Genomic DNA, 17,009 nt, shown 5'->3' with positions numbered 1-17,009 from the left:
TGTGACTATTGGAATAATATAGTGGGTAACATCTGCTGGAAAAAAATGATGGTTGCTCATACTTATTTACTAACTATCAAAGTAAAGGAGATTTCCTACAAAATAAATCATAAGTTCTATCCTGCAAAGCATTACATGAAAAAAATTAAAAAGTGATATTTCCTCTAGTTGCTCATTTTGTGATTGCTCTGTTGAAACTGTGTTTCATCTCTTTTGAAACTGTCCACTTACAAAGACATTTTAGCAAGATGTTGTAAGTTTCATTAGGAGTAAAATTTATAATCAATGTATTCTGTTTTGGAAGGGCATAGTATTGGGTTTTATTGAGTATAACAATCTAAAAAGAAACAGTTTTATGTAGTGAATCCAATTTTGCTTCTTGCTAAATGTCACATCCACAGATGCAAATACACAAACTCTTTACTTCTTTTCTGTGTTTTTATAATGTTGTAATATTGTCTTATTGTTTTTATAATTTTGTAATATTTTATAATACTGTCCAAGAACTAAAAGGCCTGAAAACTTTATCTTTCTATAACTCTTTTCTTAACTTCAATGACATGTAAGTCTTAAGTTTTATAATTTTTTTCTGTTCTCTTGGTGTTGTGGTTTGTTTCTACTTAATTTTTTGTTGTTATTATTTACCCATTTTTATGTTGATGGTTGTATTATTATATGTGCACTCTTGATGTTTGAACATTGATTTAAAAAAAGAAAAAAAAAAAAAAAAGAAAAAAATTGGTCTTACGATGACGTAACCCGTCAGGCGACGAAATCCCTGCACTATAATTGGCCAAGACACAAGTCAATCATAACGCCCGTCTCGGTCTCTTCCGGCTGTGTGTCAGCCCTTCTGCAGCAGCAGCAGCAGCATCCCTGCCCAAGAGAAGCGAAATCCAGCCAGCATCACAGGTAACGATTTTCTTATTTAAAACTAGGTTTTTGGACTCATTCCTGCCAGTATCTAGAGGATTAATGCAACGCTTTCCAGCGGAAGAAAAGCTCTGGCTCCGTTGCTAAGTGAGTGTGTGAGTTCAGCTGCCGAGCGTTAGCCCGTTAGCATCTGTTCACAGGCTCTGTGCCTCTTAACCTGGGAGCTGTTTACATGTACAACACTAATGAGGGATCACTGGCGAAACCAAGTGAGTGAATCAGAAATTCACAAAATAGTAGTCCGGTTAGACAGTTCACCAGGTTTTTGGACACAGCTCAGATTTATGAGCGCGAGAGTGCTGAATATTTTGTTTTTGTTTTTATATTTTTCTGCGCAGCTATTCACGTTTGATAATAAAATCAAACAAATAGACAAAACGTATCCAGAAAATCTTGTCTTTTGATGTACAGTATGAGCTTTAGAGGTCGTGTTGAGTTTAAGGGCTGCTCAGCTGTCAGCTTCCTATTAAAAGTAAACAGACGTTTTTTTTTAAAGGCTGTGCTTTCAGATGTTTTCATCTGTGTTTTTTTTTTTTTTTTTCTCAAGTATATTCAGTGATTTTGCATCTACATGAACAAGCCCATCTTATTCCCTGGGCCTTTATACACCGGCATGATACGCATTTGAAACATCTTGCTCAGTACATGACTGAGACAGAAGTTACCAGGACTTTCTTTACTGCAAGAATTTTTCATTTTCTGTAAGTCAATCCAAACGTAAGGTTGTAGCAAAACGGTCAGAATCAACTTAACCGGGTTCTGGCCAGGGGATATATTTTTATTTTCAATGGGGCTTGTGTATTAGTGCTTGCCTTATTTGCATTGTGTCATGTTGACTCATATAAGCTCCAAGGCTTTAAATTGCAGAAACTGTGTTTATATCTGATAAAACTAATGTCATGTCTGTGTAGCCTATAAAAGTCATGTCAGTCCATTTCTGGTGGTTAAATGGGATAGTATTGTAAACCGGGTCTGCCACGTGGACCGCTGAACAGTTATTGCTTGAGGTGTTGCATTGTGTGTAGCTTGGGGCAAGTCTGTAGACAGGTATACTGTAGATGAGTATCAGGACACATTCTGCAGAGTAAATCAAGCTGTCACTGTCTTGTGTTATGTACACATGGAGATTCCCAACACCGCATTGACTTGGAAAAATAACACAAAATTGTCACAGATTTGGAAATGCCCAACTCTTAATTGTTTTTATGGCTTTATGAAAATTTGTTGAAAATGTACTCCCTCTCATGCCATCCGAAATGTAGATGAGTTAGTTTCTTTATCGGAACAAATGCGGAGAGATGAATCATTACGTCACTTGTGAATGGAGTGAATGGAGTCCAAACATCATTCACAATAATCCACGGGTTATCCACACCACAGTCCATCAGCTAATGCCTTGTGAAGAGAACAGCTCTCTGTTTGTAACGAACAAATGCATCATTGAGGTGTTTTAACTCTAACTTCTGGACAACATACTACTCCATAATCTATAATATTGCATTCTCCAGTGAGAAAGTCCATCCTCTGTTATCCTCTTACATCAAAATCCACCAACATATTTGTTTAAAACTGTTTTAGCTTGTAAATGAGACTTGATCTGTGCATATTTCTCTCCTGATTCAAACAGGAAGACTTTTTCAATTGAGAAAGCAATATTATGGACAGAGGACTCGCATTTTAGTTGTATTTTTAGTAGAGTTGCAGCAATTGCAACTTTCTTGGCCGATTCAGTTTTTAAAAAGTTTTTGTAAGTGTGACTGCCGAAACAATTTTTGCAGATTCAGATTTTCTGAGAAATATAATTGACAGCATATACAAACAAAAATCTACCTCTTTTCAAAGCAAATAAAAGGTTGTGGTACTTTGCGGTCAATTGGTGCGTGTCTAGTTTTTAGACTCATATTTTTATTACGAACACGCAGCTTTTGACTTCAGAAGTACTTCATTGATGGACTGGTGGAGTGTGGATTATATTGATGTTTTTATCAGATGTTTATACTCTCAACTGTTTATAGCATTCACTGCAGTTGTTCCACTGTAATATTACATATCTCCAGATCTGTTTCTATATCTTCTATCTACATCTAAGATGCCCTGAGGGAAAGAAAATTGAGCAAATTAAGATTTTTGGGTTAACTATATCTTTAAGTATTTAAGCCACTTTTTTCTTTTTCATTTTTTAAATTTTTATTTTTTTACCATGACAATCTATTCAAATACATCAAATCAAATGAATGCAAAATAAATTCGGCAGATTTACCCCCAGAAAGGTGCCTGCTGATTCTGCCTGAGCCTCATTTTGGGCAAAAATCACATCAAATAGATTCTGTCAACCCTTCGTTTCCCAAACTTAATTTTTTATCCCCTGGTTCAGCCAAACCGGACTCTGCTCAAATGCGACAGGACCTGGACGCTGGATCTCGTAAGACCCAGGCTTCTCATTACCGCAGCTGCACCTGAGTCTTTATTTTTCACGCAGATATTGTGCGTTATTATCGGTTCCCACAGCACCTCTGATTGCGTTCCCATTGCTCCCGGGAACAGATCAGAGATCATTACTCTAGCACAACACTGTGTCTCAGAGGACGGCTGAGACGTTCCTGTTATTTTAACATTTCAACTGATTGCAGAACACTTGTTTTCCCATGTAGGTGAAAGTGCATCACAGATATCAGATTCTGTTGAAAACCTTGGGCAATAGCATCTCTCGCTTTGTCCGTCGTCTGATTTCAGAGCACTGATGGTGTCTCCTGTTGACCCTTTGGTTATTTTGATGTTGATTCTTATATGTATTTAATGAGATTCACCTAATTTCTGTATTTTTTTTGCTCATTCTTGTGTTATTCAAAGCACGACTGACTTCCTCTCTTTATTGGAACACAAAAGTCTGATCTATTTCCCTTTCCACTCTATCTCACAATCTCAACTCTGTAATCTGTTCACCACGGTTAACAACTCGAGAGGCGATAATTATCAGTGAAAAACCTTTTCAGTATTTTTGTCACACACAGCTGTCATCTGAATTGTATAGTACACAAGTCCAGTAAATTATTCAGAATTTCTCCTATATTTGCAGATACAGGCACACATTTTTTTCTTCTTACCCAGAACAATCAACCACTGGAAAAACTCTATAGGATACAAATAAATAGTTGTGTTTAGAATTCATTTATGCTGTGTAATGCTTGTCACCAAATAAAGTTGTATATGGAAAAAGGTTCCTATTGTGTTAAATAGAAGTAAGAAAGTCATACATGTTTGGAACAACATAAGGGTGAGTAAATGTCAGTCTAGACAGAATTTATTTTTTTAGTTGCACTATCCCTTTAAGATAACATCCCACACCAGTACATCTCTTTTCTTCTTTGAAACCTGACTTTCTGCATATTTTTTTTGAAAAGCAGTTAATGTTAAGAGTTGGTCTGACTGTGACAGACAGCTGAAAGTTGTCTTCCGCGCTGGAGTTACTCATTTCCTACTTTCTGATTTACTCACAAGTCGTCTGTCACAAGACTCCTAAATAACCTTGACCTGCACTGAGAAAAACCATTCCCAATTGAAAACAAGCATTTAGTGATTCGGGTCATCAGAAACCAATCAGGCCTTGCAAAGTGGTTGAGACGCTTTTAAATAGCCGTTTAAAACGTATGCTGAACAATGACCATGATGTTTCCGTTTTATTTGCGACCATTTATTCAGAATTCACTGAAACGTTTTAATATTGACCGATCAGTTGCTAGTAGATTTTGGAACAATTACTTCAGTGACATACAACTTATGTTAATTAGTCTGATTCACCAGTATATTGTACAATTTTGGTGGTTAGTTTTTTATCCGTCAGATTGCTTGCAAGATTAATAAAGCACACGTCTTCCCAGAAGATGCATAATTTGAGATGTCATTCACAATCAATGCCAGGGTAACGGAGCGCTAACCCTAATTATGAGCTGCAGTAATAGTGGCCCGTTCTTGGCAAACCCTATTGATTTGTCATGGTAGTGCTTTCAAAAGTATTTCCTAATATTGCAGCTTGGCTGGTTGACGTAAGAAGTGCAGCAGTGAAGTACTGATTGATTTCTCTTTGCTTCTCAGTTTTCACATTACTTAAAGACTTCAGAGTTGTCCTGGGGCTGTAATAAAACTGCTAATTGCTCTCCAGTAATTTGTGCTCTGGGAATTCTTTGAGCATTAATAGCAGAACAGCCCGGGAAAGACATTCAGCAAGCTTTCTTTAATTAACTTGCATTATCTACATAGTTGTGTAGCTGGCTAATAGACTTTAACCATGCTTGAAGCCTTCCCTCCGGTCTGGTCTAGACTGAGATAAGGCTGTCCCGTATGTGTCACAGTAAAGGTCTGTTTGTCAGGTTACACGCTTTGGAAGTACTAGCCAGTCTAAAGTTCAGTTCTAAATCAAATGTGTTCCTGCGTACAAGCCCGTGGGAGGAGACCCACACTGGCTCCACCTCTCGTTCCAAGAGTGGCCGGCTAGTTTCAGTCAAACATGACGGATGAATGGGTGCTGAAATTCAGACTCTAAGATCATTGGAGGAACAGGTGAATGATGGGATTTTTGTCTTCTTCAGTCCATTTTTTTTCCATTTAAATGGACTCTAAGGTGCACAATTGGGTTGTTTTCTTGTTTGTGAATCTGGTTTTTGACTACTTGTCTCTCCACAGGTGTCTCTGTTTTGGACGTGGTTGTTTTAACAGGTCTCTAGAGACAAGAAAAGGCAAAGAGAGACCATGTTTTAGAGACCCCGTGTTGGCAGCCCATTCTCTACAATGAACAATGAAGATGAGTTCTATGATGCCGTCACAGGTGAGACATTTTCATGGCACGTGATGGTAGAGCTGCTACAAAAAAATAATCAGTAGTTTAGGTATTTAATTAAGTGTCCATCTTTGTCTATTCTCACTGCTTTTTTGCAACTGTTTAGCATCGTAATCACAGACATTGTGCACATTATTGTAGTGGTTTGAGTCAAAAAGGTACCAAATATTAAATCCTAAAAGAGGTTAACTGCTAGATTCGTGATCAGAAGTTGTTTATAACGTCACCTCTGTGACACAAGCTCGTCATGAAACCATTGCCATTCTCTCAGCACCATCCGAGTTCACACACAGCAGCATTAAACAGCTGTGTTTTCTGAGGACGGTCTCATTTGTCCCCTATTGTGAGTGTTTTGGCCTCTGTTGATTTTGGCCTTCAGTCTTGTGTGTTCATGCAACACAGCGTGCTGTTCTGGTGTCCGCTTACCACCGTCTGTTGATGGCTTCAATTATGTGGTGCTGTGTTCAGATGGTCTGATGGCTTCTGTCATTGCTGAGGTGAAATTAGATGAAAATCGCATGATGAATAAGTAAACAAGGCAATACAGACTTTGGTAGGCCATTGTGCTGGGCTCCTGAAGCCTGCTATCTCTCATATCAGATGGTACAAAATGTGAAGGAGCTGGATTTTACACCATGTTATTAAAAAGTGCCCGCCACTGATGAGGTCTTCTGCATTTGTAAAAAAAAAAAAAAATTATGATCAATGACTACATCAGCTGTTAGCCAATTTATATTTATCAGGGGTTGCTCAATTTAGGAAAAAAAAAAGGTTTTCTGCATCTGTTTGTATATGCAAAATGTTAATAAAAAATCAGTTAATTATTTTGATTAATTGTGCAGCCCTAATTTGATGTAATTTTATTTTGTCGATAATATTAAAAAATGTTTGTTTTTATTTATTTTGGACATTCATTTAAGCAGTATGCTTTTTCTGTATCCTAGCCCTATTTCAAAACTCCTTTGCTTGCAGACGTGCGTCCAACTGTCTTTGTAAATGAGACGTGCTTGTGTGTCCAGGCTTGGATTCAGACGAGTCGTGTGAAGGCACATCAGAGGCCAGTTTTAAAGATGCTGTAGTGTATGTCGGCGCTCAGAAGAACAATGGAGCGGTTCCTCAGGAGAACGGAATTAAGAAGCACAGGTAGAGCCAGATTCCAGCGCTCCTGCTCTTTGTCTCTGCCCTTTAATCGCTCTCCCTCTCTTTTGTTTCTCTAGAGCCTTTTTGTTCTTCTCATCTTTATAGTTCATCTGCATAGTTCTACATGTTGGTACACTTGAGAGATGTTTGTGTATGTTTATGAGCGGGAAGTCATTCTTCTGCCCTCTTAGGTCGTCTCTTCCCGCCCCCATGTTCTCCAGGAGTGATTTTAGCGTATGGAGCATTCTCAAGAAATGTATTGGACTGGTAAGGATAAAAAAGATAATAATTTAAGCAGTAAGTTTTAGTCATCTTATATATTTTTTTTTTTGGAATATTGCAGTGATTTACTTTCAAAATATTAACTTCTCAGAGAGGGTGACGTAAACCCTCGAAAGTACTCGCTGAAGATGATGTCAAGCTTACTGTTTAATTTTCATTTAAAACCGTAACTCAAGACATTCTATTTTCATTTGCACCTCATCCAGCTGTTTTTTTTTCTGTGTCAGGGCCCCTTAAAGAACATGTCTGAACACTGTCTGTCGTACAGAATTCTGAAGTTCTAAAGTGCAAATGAAAATGCAAACTCATGAAGTTGTAGTGATGTTTGGTGCTGGTGCTGTTCTCTAGGAGCTGTCCAAGATCACCATGCCCATTGTGTTCAATGAGCCCCTGAGCTTTCTACAGAGAATCTCCGAGTATATGGAGCACACATACCTCATCCAGAAAGCCTGCTCCCAGTCCGACTCTATAGAGAGGATGCAGGTGAGACCACACACTGCTCTTAAAGGAAGATTTTTGAGGCTAGTATGTGCTTTGCGGTTTATTAGTATTACAAAGCAATTTTTAATGCTGCATGTTTTTCTGTGTTTTTTTTTTAAGACGGTAGCTGCCTTCGCTGTGTCTGCAGTAGCATCTCAGTGGGATAGAACTGGAAAACCTTTCAACCCGCTTTTAGGCGAAACCTATGAACTCACACGGTAAAGGCACATGAGCAGAGAGTTTAATAACAAGCTACGCCGATCAGATTTGAGGATGTTGTTAAATGTGGGTTAGATCCACATCGCTCTGGAGGGAAACTGGTGTCTGTCATTTATGTAACTCTACTTCTCCTTCCCCTAAATGCTTCCTTCCTCCTCTCTTGTTGGCTTCTGTTCTCAGAGAGGATCAGGGTTTCCGACTGATCTCGGAGCAGGTGAGTCACCATCCTCCAGTCAGTGCGTTTCACACTGAGAGTCTGACGGGAGACTTCGTGTTCCACGGCTCCATCTACCCCAAACTCAAGTTCTGGGGCAAAAGTGTGGAGGCGGAGCCTAAAGGGACCATCACGCTAGAGCTTCACAAGTGAGCGTGCCATCTTCATGTGCACACACATGTACAGAGACATACACTGATATGTGTTTAGTGTTCATGAAAAGGTTTATTGATTTATGAGATTTTCCTTTGAGTCAGTGGTATGGGTTGCTGAGTAACTGCCTGCTCATGTGTGTGTGTGTGTGTGTGTGTGTGTTTATCCTCACAGGCATAAAGAGGCGTACACATGGACGAACCCTTTCTGCTGTGTACACAATATAATTCTTGGTAAACTGTGGATTGAACAGTATGGCACCGTAGAAATCGTCAACCACAGGTAGAGCCGGACTGTTCAGTTTTTATGAGCCATCTACTCTGTTGTGAATTGACGTGGACCTGTTTGAATGATTAATGTGATGTGTGATTGGTTAGTACTGGAGAGAAGTGTGTGCTGAACTTTAAACCCTGCGGGATGTTTGGAAAGGAGCTGCACAGAGTTGAAGGTTACATCCAGGACAAGAGGTGAGATCCTGACTCCCCTGATTTAAAAGAGAAAATGATTCTATCAGTCGTCTTGGATTGCAGCATGTATAAAGCATTATATAAAAGAGCAAACATTTTTAATATAGAAATGCAATGAAAAGCGTTATTCATTTAGTCAAATGAAGTGACCTGTTCAATGTACCTTTTTATAAATGAATCGTTTGATTTTTTTTTTTCTTTTTTGGTTTACTAGACTTCCAGGGTAAAACCCTGAGATGCATAGAGATACACATAGAAGATACAAAGAAAATACAACAACACTGACCAATGTAATACATGTGAGAGTCATTTCTTTACAATATTAACCAAAATTTGCTTTAGCTCAAACTATCCTCTGTTAGCCAAAGACTAGTCAATATTTAGTGTAACTACATTACAGTGAATGAATGATAAATATACATCATGATGGCATCAAAAGCATGGGGGCGATCAGAATTATTTTCAACACATCAATAATACAGTCAGCTAGAAGTAAGCAGAATGGATAAAATGTGACTCAAAAGAGCTACAGAGAGTTTATGTCCCTAGATCCTGAAAACCTTATGAACCGATGATCCGTCCACTTACTGGTGAATGCATATCTCTTTTTATGTAAATGTTAGCTTGTGAAATAAGCTTGCTAGCTAATAACTAGCATGCCAGCGTTTCAGTGGGTTTACTCTCTTTATTGAATGAACACGTGTTTTCTGTTCTTTCCTCTGTGTGTCACGTGCAGTAAGAAGAAGTGCTGTGTGATCTATGGGAAATGGACCGAGTGTATGTGGAGCGTCGACCCGCAGGTGTACGAGGCCCATCGGAAGCTCGACAAGAGAGGAACGACGGACACTAGAAAACAGAAACAGGTGCGGAAGATGATAGCAAAGATAATAGTTGAACACTCATGCTGCTGCTTTCCCTGACTGCTATTGTTTCCATTAACTGAACTATTTGTCTTTTTCAAACGAAACCAAAGCTTTGTTGGCGTTCAGGTAACACAGACAGAGATGGAGACTGGTATCATTAAGAGGTGTACTCTTAGACTGTCTGTAGTGATTCATGGACTGTTGTTTTAGGGTAACTGAACTGTTTGTATTGGTGTGTGCTCTAAATAGATGCATGTACAGAAGAGATGTGTGTAGGTGTAGAGAGAGCAGGTGTGTTAAAATACTCCTCATGCCTTAGACCTTTGCTTATGTTCAGGCTTTTGTCTGTTCATTTGATTATTTAAACACGTGTCCCATTACATGACAACACTCCCAGTGTACTGCTATATTGAACAGACTTCACGTCTCTCAGTGTGGGAGCTTCGTTGACAATTCATCTCCTGTGGAACATAAAAGAAGATATTTTGAGAAATGTCTCGGTGTATTTGTTCACAGGATAGAAGCGAATCCACCCAAACGCTTTGGCTCCAAACATTTTTCAAAATCCTTTCTTTTGTGTTTTGCAGAAGAGACTAGGTAACCAAGTGACATTTTTTTTAAACAAAGAAAACGCAAGCTCGCTTTTCAAGCCAAACATTTCTCAGAAAGAACATTTTTAAATGATATAACAATAGATAGAATGGAGATGCACCCTGATTTGTTATCTTGTCGTGAGTTTATGCTTTTTCTGGATTATTGTGTAAATAACAAGAATGACTGAAGGTTATTGTTCTGATTGTTTAAGCTTATGTTCTTGCACCAACAGGAGGAGCCAGAAGCCGTCAACGAGGATGCGGATGAAATGCCTGAAGTACAGGAGACTGTGGCAGTGATTCCTGGTAGCACATTATTATGGAGAATATCATCGAGACCGCCGCATTCAGCAGAGGTACACACTCTGATCACTGTTGTGTTCATGTGCGGTAACCTGAATGCACAAAACCAACTCTTAAACTGATCATTTCTTAAGTGGAGATACATTACCATTCAAAAGTGAAAGGAACGTAAAAAAAACATTAAAATCTTCTGAGACATTACGAATATCTTTTGTTGCTTTCGATCAATTTAACACACCCCTACTGAATAAAAGTATTAATTTCTTAAAGCACAAAAGTTTGGCTGACACCTAACTGTTAAACGGTAGTGTGGTAACAGTGGTCTACCTGATTTTCAACCCCTTCTCTTCACTTCTAGATGTATAACTTCACTAATTTTGCCTTGACGCTGAATGAGCTGGAGCCTGGCATGGAAGGAGTGCTGGCACCAACAGACTGCCGCCTGCGGCCTGACATCAGAGCCATGGAGAACGGCAATATTGGTAATCAAGTTATTAGAGCCCTAAAACAGCCCTACAGCGCCCCCTGCTGTTCACACATGCTAGAGAATAACATTTGATTTCATTGACCATCTCTGTGCAGATGAAGCCAGCAGAGAAAAGGAGAGACTGGAAGAGAAGCAGAGAGCAGCTCGAAAAGAGCGGGCCAAAGATGCTGATGAGTGGTCGACTAGGTTAGTGTGTGTGTGTGTGTGTAGGTGTGTGTGTGCTTTTGTTTATGCAGTATTTTTAACCTCTCCTACTGTGTTTAGGTGGTTTCAGTTAGGCACAAATCCATATACAGGATCACAGGACTGGCTGTACACTGGCGGCTACTTTGAGAGGAAATACACAGACTGTCCTGATATCTACTGATGAGGAGGCGCAAGTTCAAAGGGCAGAAGTTTTGTCACTTCCTCCCTCCCTCTCTCTCTCCCTCTCTCCATCTTCACAAACCCTCTACACGATGCACCACATCGCGTCCAAACCGAAAACGATAGCACTTATGCTTACATTAATATTGAGCTGCCTCCATTTCCAGCACTTGTTTATGATTGTGCTTTTGTCCTTTGGAAGCATCTCCTTTCACTTCCCATCAGCCCTTTGGGTTTTCTCAATGGAGGAAAGGATCAAAACAGCAGCAGGAGACCCAATCTGATTTTTTTCTGCCTTTGAACGTACAAACCCCTCAGCAGAGCTCCAGTTTGTTCAGTGTCAGTGATGCTGGAGCTTGATAAAGATGTAGATATGTAACCAATAAAATGTGACACTGAAGTGCTCTGGCCGTTTTCCATGTACAGTAGGCGTTTAACATATAAAAATCTAATTCCAGATGTTTGAGCGTGAAGTTGATCAAGCGTTAATTAAATAACAACAGAATGTCATAATGTTTAGTGAATGGTGATGAATGTTAATAATGAACTGCGGTTGCGTGTAGATGTGTGTGCGCTTGTGGCAGTTAATGTAAAAAGCCATAGATTTTGTTTTAATTGGCACAATATTTTGTCTTTTGGATTTTCAGATTAAGCTTTACGTAAAATAGCCTTATCGTGCATTTTAAAAATGGCCTCAGAGATGTTTTTCTTTTTCCTTTCACCTCGTGGCTTCCGCAGAGACTCATTGGATGTAAAATAGGCTGATTGTACCGACATTAATCTGTTGTTTAATAAGGCTTTGTTGACATACTGTAAATGCACATTTTCGTATTGGTGTCATACTAAATTGTTCCTCATGCACTTGTCACTGAATTTGCTTTATGAAAAGTAGGTTGTCTTGGGTTGTTTTATCCATCAGCATTTGCATCTGTTATCACCGTTCTCAAACATAGACATGTACACTGTGTATTTGAGAAACTGACACAATCTATGCAACCCATCGGACTGCTCGAACCCCACAGAATAATGAACGTACAGAATGGCAGCTTATGTAAGTGTAAATGTTTGAGAGAATATTTCCTGCCTGTAGATGCCATGAAAAGTATTGTAAACCTACTCATATACTCATTCATCATAAGTGATTATTTTCATATAGAGATGATCTGAAGTGTGCAGGTCAAATGAGTGTGAACACACACCCGTGCAACCATTGTTGCTCTTCTCAAGTACACAAACGTCTTTTGTTTCCCACAGTGCCTGACTTTGAACACATCTGTGAGTCACTAGTACTTCATCTTGAGCTGTTTGTTTGGCACTTAAAGGTGTTTTAAGAGTTGTTTGATATGTTAGACATTTTATTTAATTTCCTAACCATTGTTCCCTTCGTCTGAGTACTAAACGTCAACAATGTCAAAATATATTCGATACAAGCATCACATTCAGTACACTACTTGTTTTGCATCCTGTATTGTATCTGTTCCTTCATTAAATGTACATTTGATTATTTGAAAGATAGCGTTATAAAACTAATATTCCACAATTAAACTAGATTTTATTTAATGTGGCTTTGTGTCAGTTTATTGTGTGAGTGAAATGACTACGCGTTCCTCTTCAATGGATGTCATATTTTCAGTGTATGAATATCTGTATGCTGTTGCACATAGATTTCTAGCAATCATAAGCACATAGCTCCTTATTTTATAATATTTTATTTTTTTATCTTTTTTTTATCAATTTAGATTTAAGAAACCCAACCTCAACCCATCTCTTTTAGAGAACTACAGACCAGTTTCCCTTCTTCCTTTTATTGCAAAAACACTTGAACGAGCTGTGTTCAAACAAGTCTCTACATTTCTCACACAAAACAATCTCCTTGACAGCAACCAATCTGGCTTCAGAAGTGGACATTAAACTGAGACGGCCTTGCTCTCAGTTGTTGAAGCTCTAAGACTGGCAAGAGCAGAATCCAAATCTTCAGTACTTATCCTGCTTCATCTGTCCACTGCTTTTGACACGGTTAACCACCAGATCCTCCTATCAACGCTACTAGTGAAAGGCATCTCGGGAACAACACTTCAATGGTTTGAGTCTTACCTATCAGATAGGTCCTTCAAAGTATCTTGGAGAGGTGAGGTGTCCAAGTCTCAACATCTAACTACTGGTGTGCCTCAGGGCTCAGTTATTGGCAGAGGTGGGTAGTAACGAGTTACATTTACTTCGTTACATTTACTTGAGTAATTTTTCGGGGTAACTAATACTTTTCGGAGTATATTTAAAGATGGGTACTTTATACTCTTACTTGAGTAAATTTTTTGGGAAAAATCTGTACTTTTACTTCGTTACTGTGGCCGACGCCCCTCTCGTTGCTTTATCTTAAAGCAATAAATGTTATAAATGCTTCAGTTTATTCCAAACACGCCGTCTACTTTTCTCTGGGAAATGAGCGATGCCCATTCGCGAATGATTCATTCTTTTGAGTCAATTCTGTTCAAAGGCTTGATCAAACCAATTGGCAAACGAGTGAATTGGTTCATGAATCAGTTTGAATGATTTGTTCAGTTCCCTGCCGCACGCGTTGAGCGTCTGAAGCGGTTCACTCAGAGTTGTAACGTTTAAGATCATCAGCAGCGTTGAAAACGTGGCTATGGAACTGCACTGAATTGAAAGCAAATCTACAAAGGCTATTATTTGCTTGCGATGGAGATCCTTATTAGATGAACACCGCGTGTGCTGTCTACTGTTTAACAGGTAATAACTTGGGCTACAATCGATTACAGTACACGATACCACTGCGCCATTAGTTTTTTGTAGGCCTACGTGTGTGGCTTATAACAGAGAGGAGTCAAGTTGAATGCAGCTTCCAAAAGACAAAAAAATAGCCGATTAAGATTTTATTAATTTTAATACAATCACACCGGTGCGAGTACGTTCAACAAGTCATATCAGCTGCTAAATTCAGATCTGTGATCGCTTGCTGGCGCTGAGCCAGAGACAGACGCGTTTTTACAGCGCTGCGCATTATAACCAATCACACACGATTCTGTTGAGCTTTTGAATTCAATGGCCAATCAGAGGTGTTCCGATGAGTCATCGCTGAAATGCCGGCGCTTCCTTCACTCGCTCACTGACTGAATACCTCTTTCTGGCGAATTCTCTCGTCAGAAACAACAAAGTGCAGATGTGTGTACGAATCTATAATTAAGATATTGATTTCACAGTGATAACAGCAGTTTCAGTGATTTTAATGGGAGTTTCTCAGAGTGATTGAAATCTAGACATTCAGTGAAAATGATCTTTGATAATGTAAATGTTATTTGCTCTCTTTCTGAACAATGAAAGATTAGTAGCAATATTTATATCACATTAACTTTCAATGTTAAATTCACATTTAATATAAAGTCAGTCATATTAAAAATATATTATGGCATGACACCTATATTTGTTACTTAAGTAAACAGACAGGGTTTTATAATAAATTACATAAACTGGAGTAAAGGCTGATGAAATATATACATTTATACACACACACATACATTACATACATTTTATCTATATATCTAAATAAAAATAGGCTCCGTATATATGACCCAAAGTAACTAGTAACTAACTACTTGAGTAGATTTTTTATCCGATACTCTTTTACTCTTACTCAAGTAGCTATTCAAGACTAGCACTTTTACTTTTACTTGAGTAAATATTTCTAGAATTACTTTTACTTTTACTTGAGTAAAGTTTTTGGTTACTCTACCCACCTCTGGTTATTGGACCACTTCTCTTCTCTGTCTACATGGCATCATTAGGTTCTGTCATTCAGAAACATGGCTTTTCATACCACTGCTATGCAGATGACACTCAACTCTACCTCTCATTCCATCCTGATGATCCAACGGTAGCTATTCGCATCTCAGCTCGTCTAACTGACATTTCTTCCTGGATGATGGACCATCACCTTCAACTCAACCTTGCCAAGACAGAACTGCTTGTGATTCCAGCAAACCCATCGTTCCATCACAATTTCAGCATCAAGTTAGGCACATCAACCATAACTCCTTCAAAAACAGCTAGAAGCCTTGGAGTTATGATTGATGATCAGCTGACTTTCTCAGACCACATTGCTAAAACTGTCCGATCCTGAAGATTTGCTTTATTCAACATAAAGAAGATCAAGCCCTTTCTTTCGGAACATGCTGAACAACTCCTTGTTCAAGCTCTTGTTCTGTCCAGGCTGGACTATTGCAATGCCCTCTTGGCAGGTCTTCTAGCCAATTCTATCAAACCTTTACAATTAATTCAGAACACGGCAGCAAGATTAATTTTTAATGAGCCAAAAAGAATACAAGTCACACCTCTGTTTATCAATTTGCACTGGCTTCCAATAGCTGCTCGCATAAAATTCAAGGCATTGATGTTTGCCTACAAAACTACCACTGGCTCTGCACACCTTTACCTAAATTTGTTACTTCAGACTTATGTTCCTCTAGAAGCTTGCATTCTGCAAGTGAACGTCGCTTGATTGTGCCATCCCAAGAAGCACAAAGTCACTTTTACAGACTTTTAAATTAAATGTTCCCTTCTGGTGGAATGAACTCCCCAACTCAATCCGAATAGCTGAGTCCTTCCTTAGCCATCTTCAAGAATCGGCTTAAAACCCTCTTCCATCTTTATTTGACCCTCTAACTTTAACACTCACTATTCTAATTCTATTCTTTAAAAAATCTAACTACCTTTCTAATCTTTTTGTATTCTATTTTCTTTTCATTTATTATGCAATTGTATATGTATGTGTGTGTGTGTATGTGTAAAGACCTCTAAATAGCTTGCTCTATTCTTTTATTTTTTTATTCTATGTTTTCTTTTTATTTATTATATTAGTTAAAATCCCATGCTACGAGTAACCTAACTGAGACTTGTTATAGCACTTATATATCATTGCTCTTTTTGTTGTTTTTGATTGCTTCCACTGTCTTCATCTGTAAGTCGCTTTGGATAAAAGCGTCTGCTAAATGAATAAATAAATAAATAAATAAATAAGGTATTTTCTCTGTGAGATGAGTTATACTTCATTTTTGAACAGAGTTAAAAGGGATGCCATTCTGGTGAGAATTAATTCTACTAATTGAAATTTTAGTTTGCACATGATTATTTTAAAATAAAATAAATTACGTTGATTAAATCTGTCTGTTTCTTTCCTTTTAAAAGCAGGAATTCTGCACTACTACCTGGTTATCAGTAGTGTGTAAAAAACTTTGTGGTTCATTATATTGTATTAGGCTAAATATCTCTAACCTGCTTTTGCTAGCCTGCTCATATTTTTATTTAAGTGGCAGGAAACAGTGGCACTCATAATGAATTTGTCGCTGACAAACTCCAAACAAATACTGGGATTTTACAGTAATCAGTTTATAAGAATCTTCAGTGTAGGTTTATGACGTCATTTGATATTAATATGCTTTTATGAAGTACAAACCAGTTAAAATTAAACAAATTTGCATGAACATATGATGTATTTTTAAATTACTACAATTATGAATTAGTTAAAAATATTGTGTGTCTTTGGGACCCTAAACACAGTGTATCATGTTTGGCCCTCTGGAGGACAGCACCATCAAAAATCAGCTCAATCAGTATTTAGTGTTTATATTCAATTATTACTGTTCGTTTTATAATGCTTTTCA

General features: G+C 38.3%; 1 protein-coding gene across 4 annotated transcripts; it reads left to right on the top strand.

Annotated features, from left to right (window-relative positions):
* Positions 1-783: 783 nt before the first annotated feature.
* Positions 784-12,894, top strand: LOC127944792 (oxysterol-binding protein-related protein 2). Of its 4 annotated transcripts, none has more exons than XM_052541056.1 (14): positions 784-912; positions 5,614-5,755; positions 6,787-6,910; positions 7,099-7,174; positions 7,538-7,672; positions 7,790-7,887; positions 8,069-8,251; positions 8,430-8,537; positions 8,633-8,722; positions 9,459-9,585; positions 10,412-10,534; positions 10,840-10,963; positions 11,064-11,154; positions 11,233-12,894. In XM_052541056.1, the coding sequence occupies exons 2-14, from the start codon at positions 5,719-5,721 to the stop codon at positions 11,333-11,335; spliced, it is 1,419 nt and encodes a 472-aa protein (XP_052397016.1). In that variant the 5' UTR covers positions 784-912; positions 5,614-5,718; the 3' UTR covers positions 11,336-12,894. The 4 variants fall into 4 exon arrangements, with proteins under 4 accessions (XP_052397016.1, XP_052397014.1, XP_052397012.1 ...); XM_052541055.1 differs by lacking the exon at positions 784-912 and adding an exon at positions 5,006-5,490; XM_052541054.1 differs by having other exon boundaries at positions 11,064-12,894.
* The last annotated feature ends 4,115 nt before the right edge of the window (positions 12,895-17,009 follow it).

Source organism: Carassius gibelio, chromosome A23 (genome assembly GCF_023724105.1).
Source record: "Carassius gibelio isolate Cgi1373 ecotype wild population from Czech Republic chromosome A23, carGib1.2-hapl.c, whole genome shotgun sequence".
In the NCBI taxonomy this organism is placed as follows: domain Eukaryota; kingdom Metazoa; phylum Chordata; class Actinopteri; order Cypriniformes; family Cyprinidae; genus Carassius; species Carassius gibelio.
The sequence above is the reverse complement of the archived record's forward strand: the minus strand, read 5'-3'. Positions and strand labels throughout refer to the sequence as shown.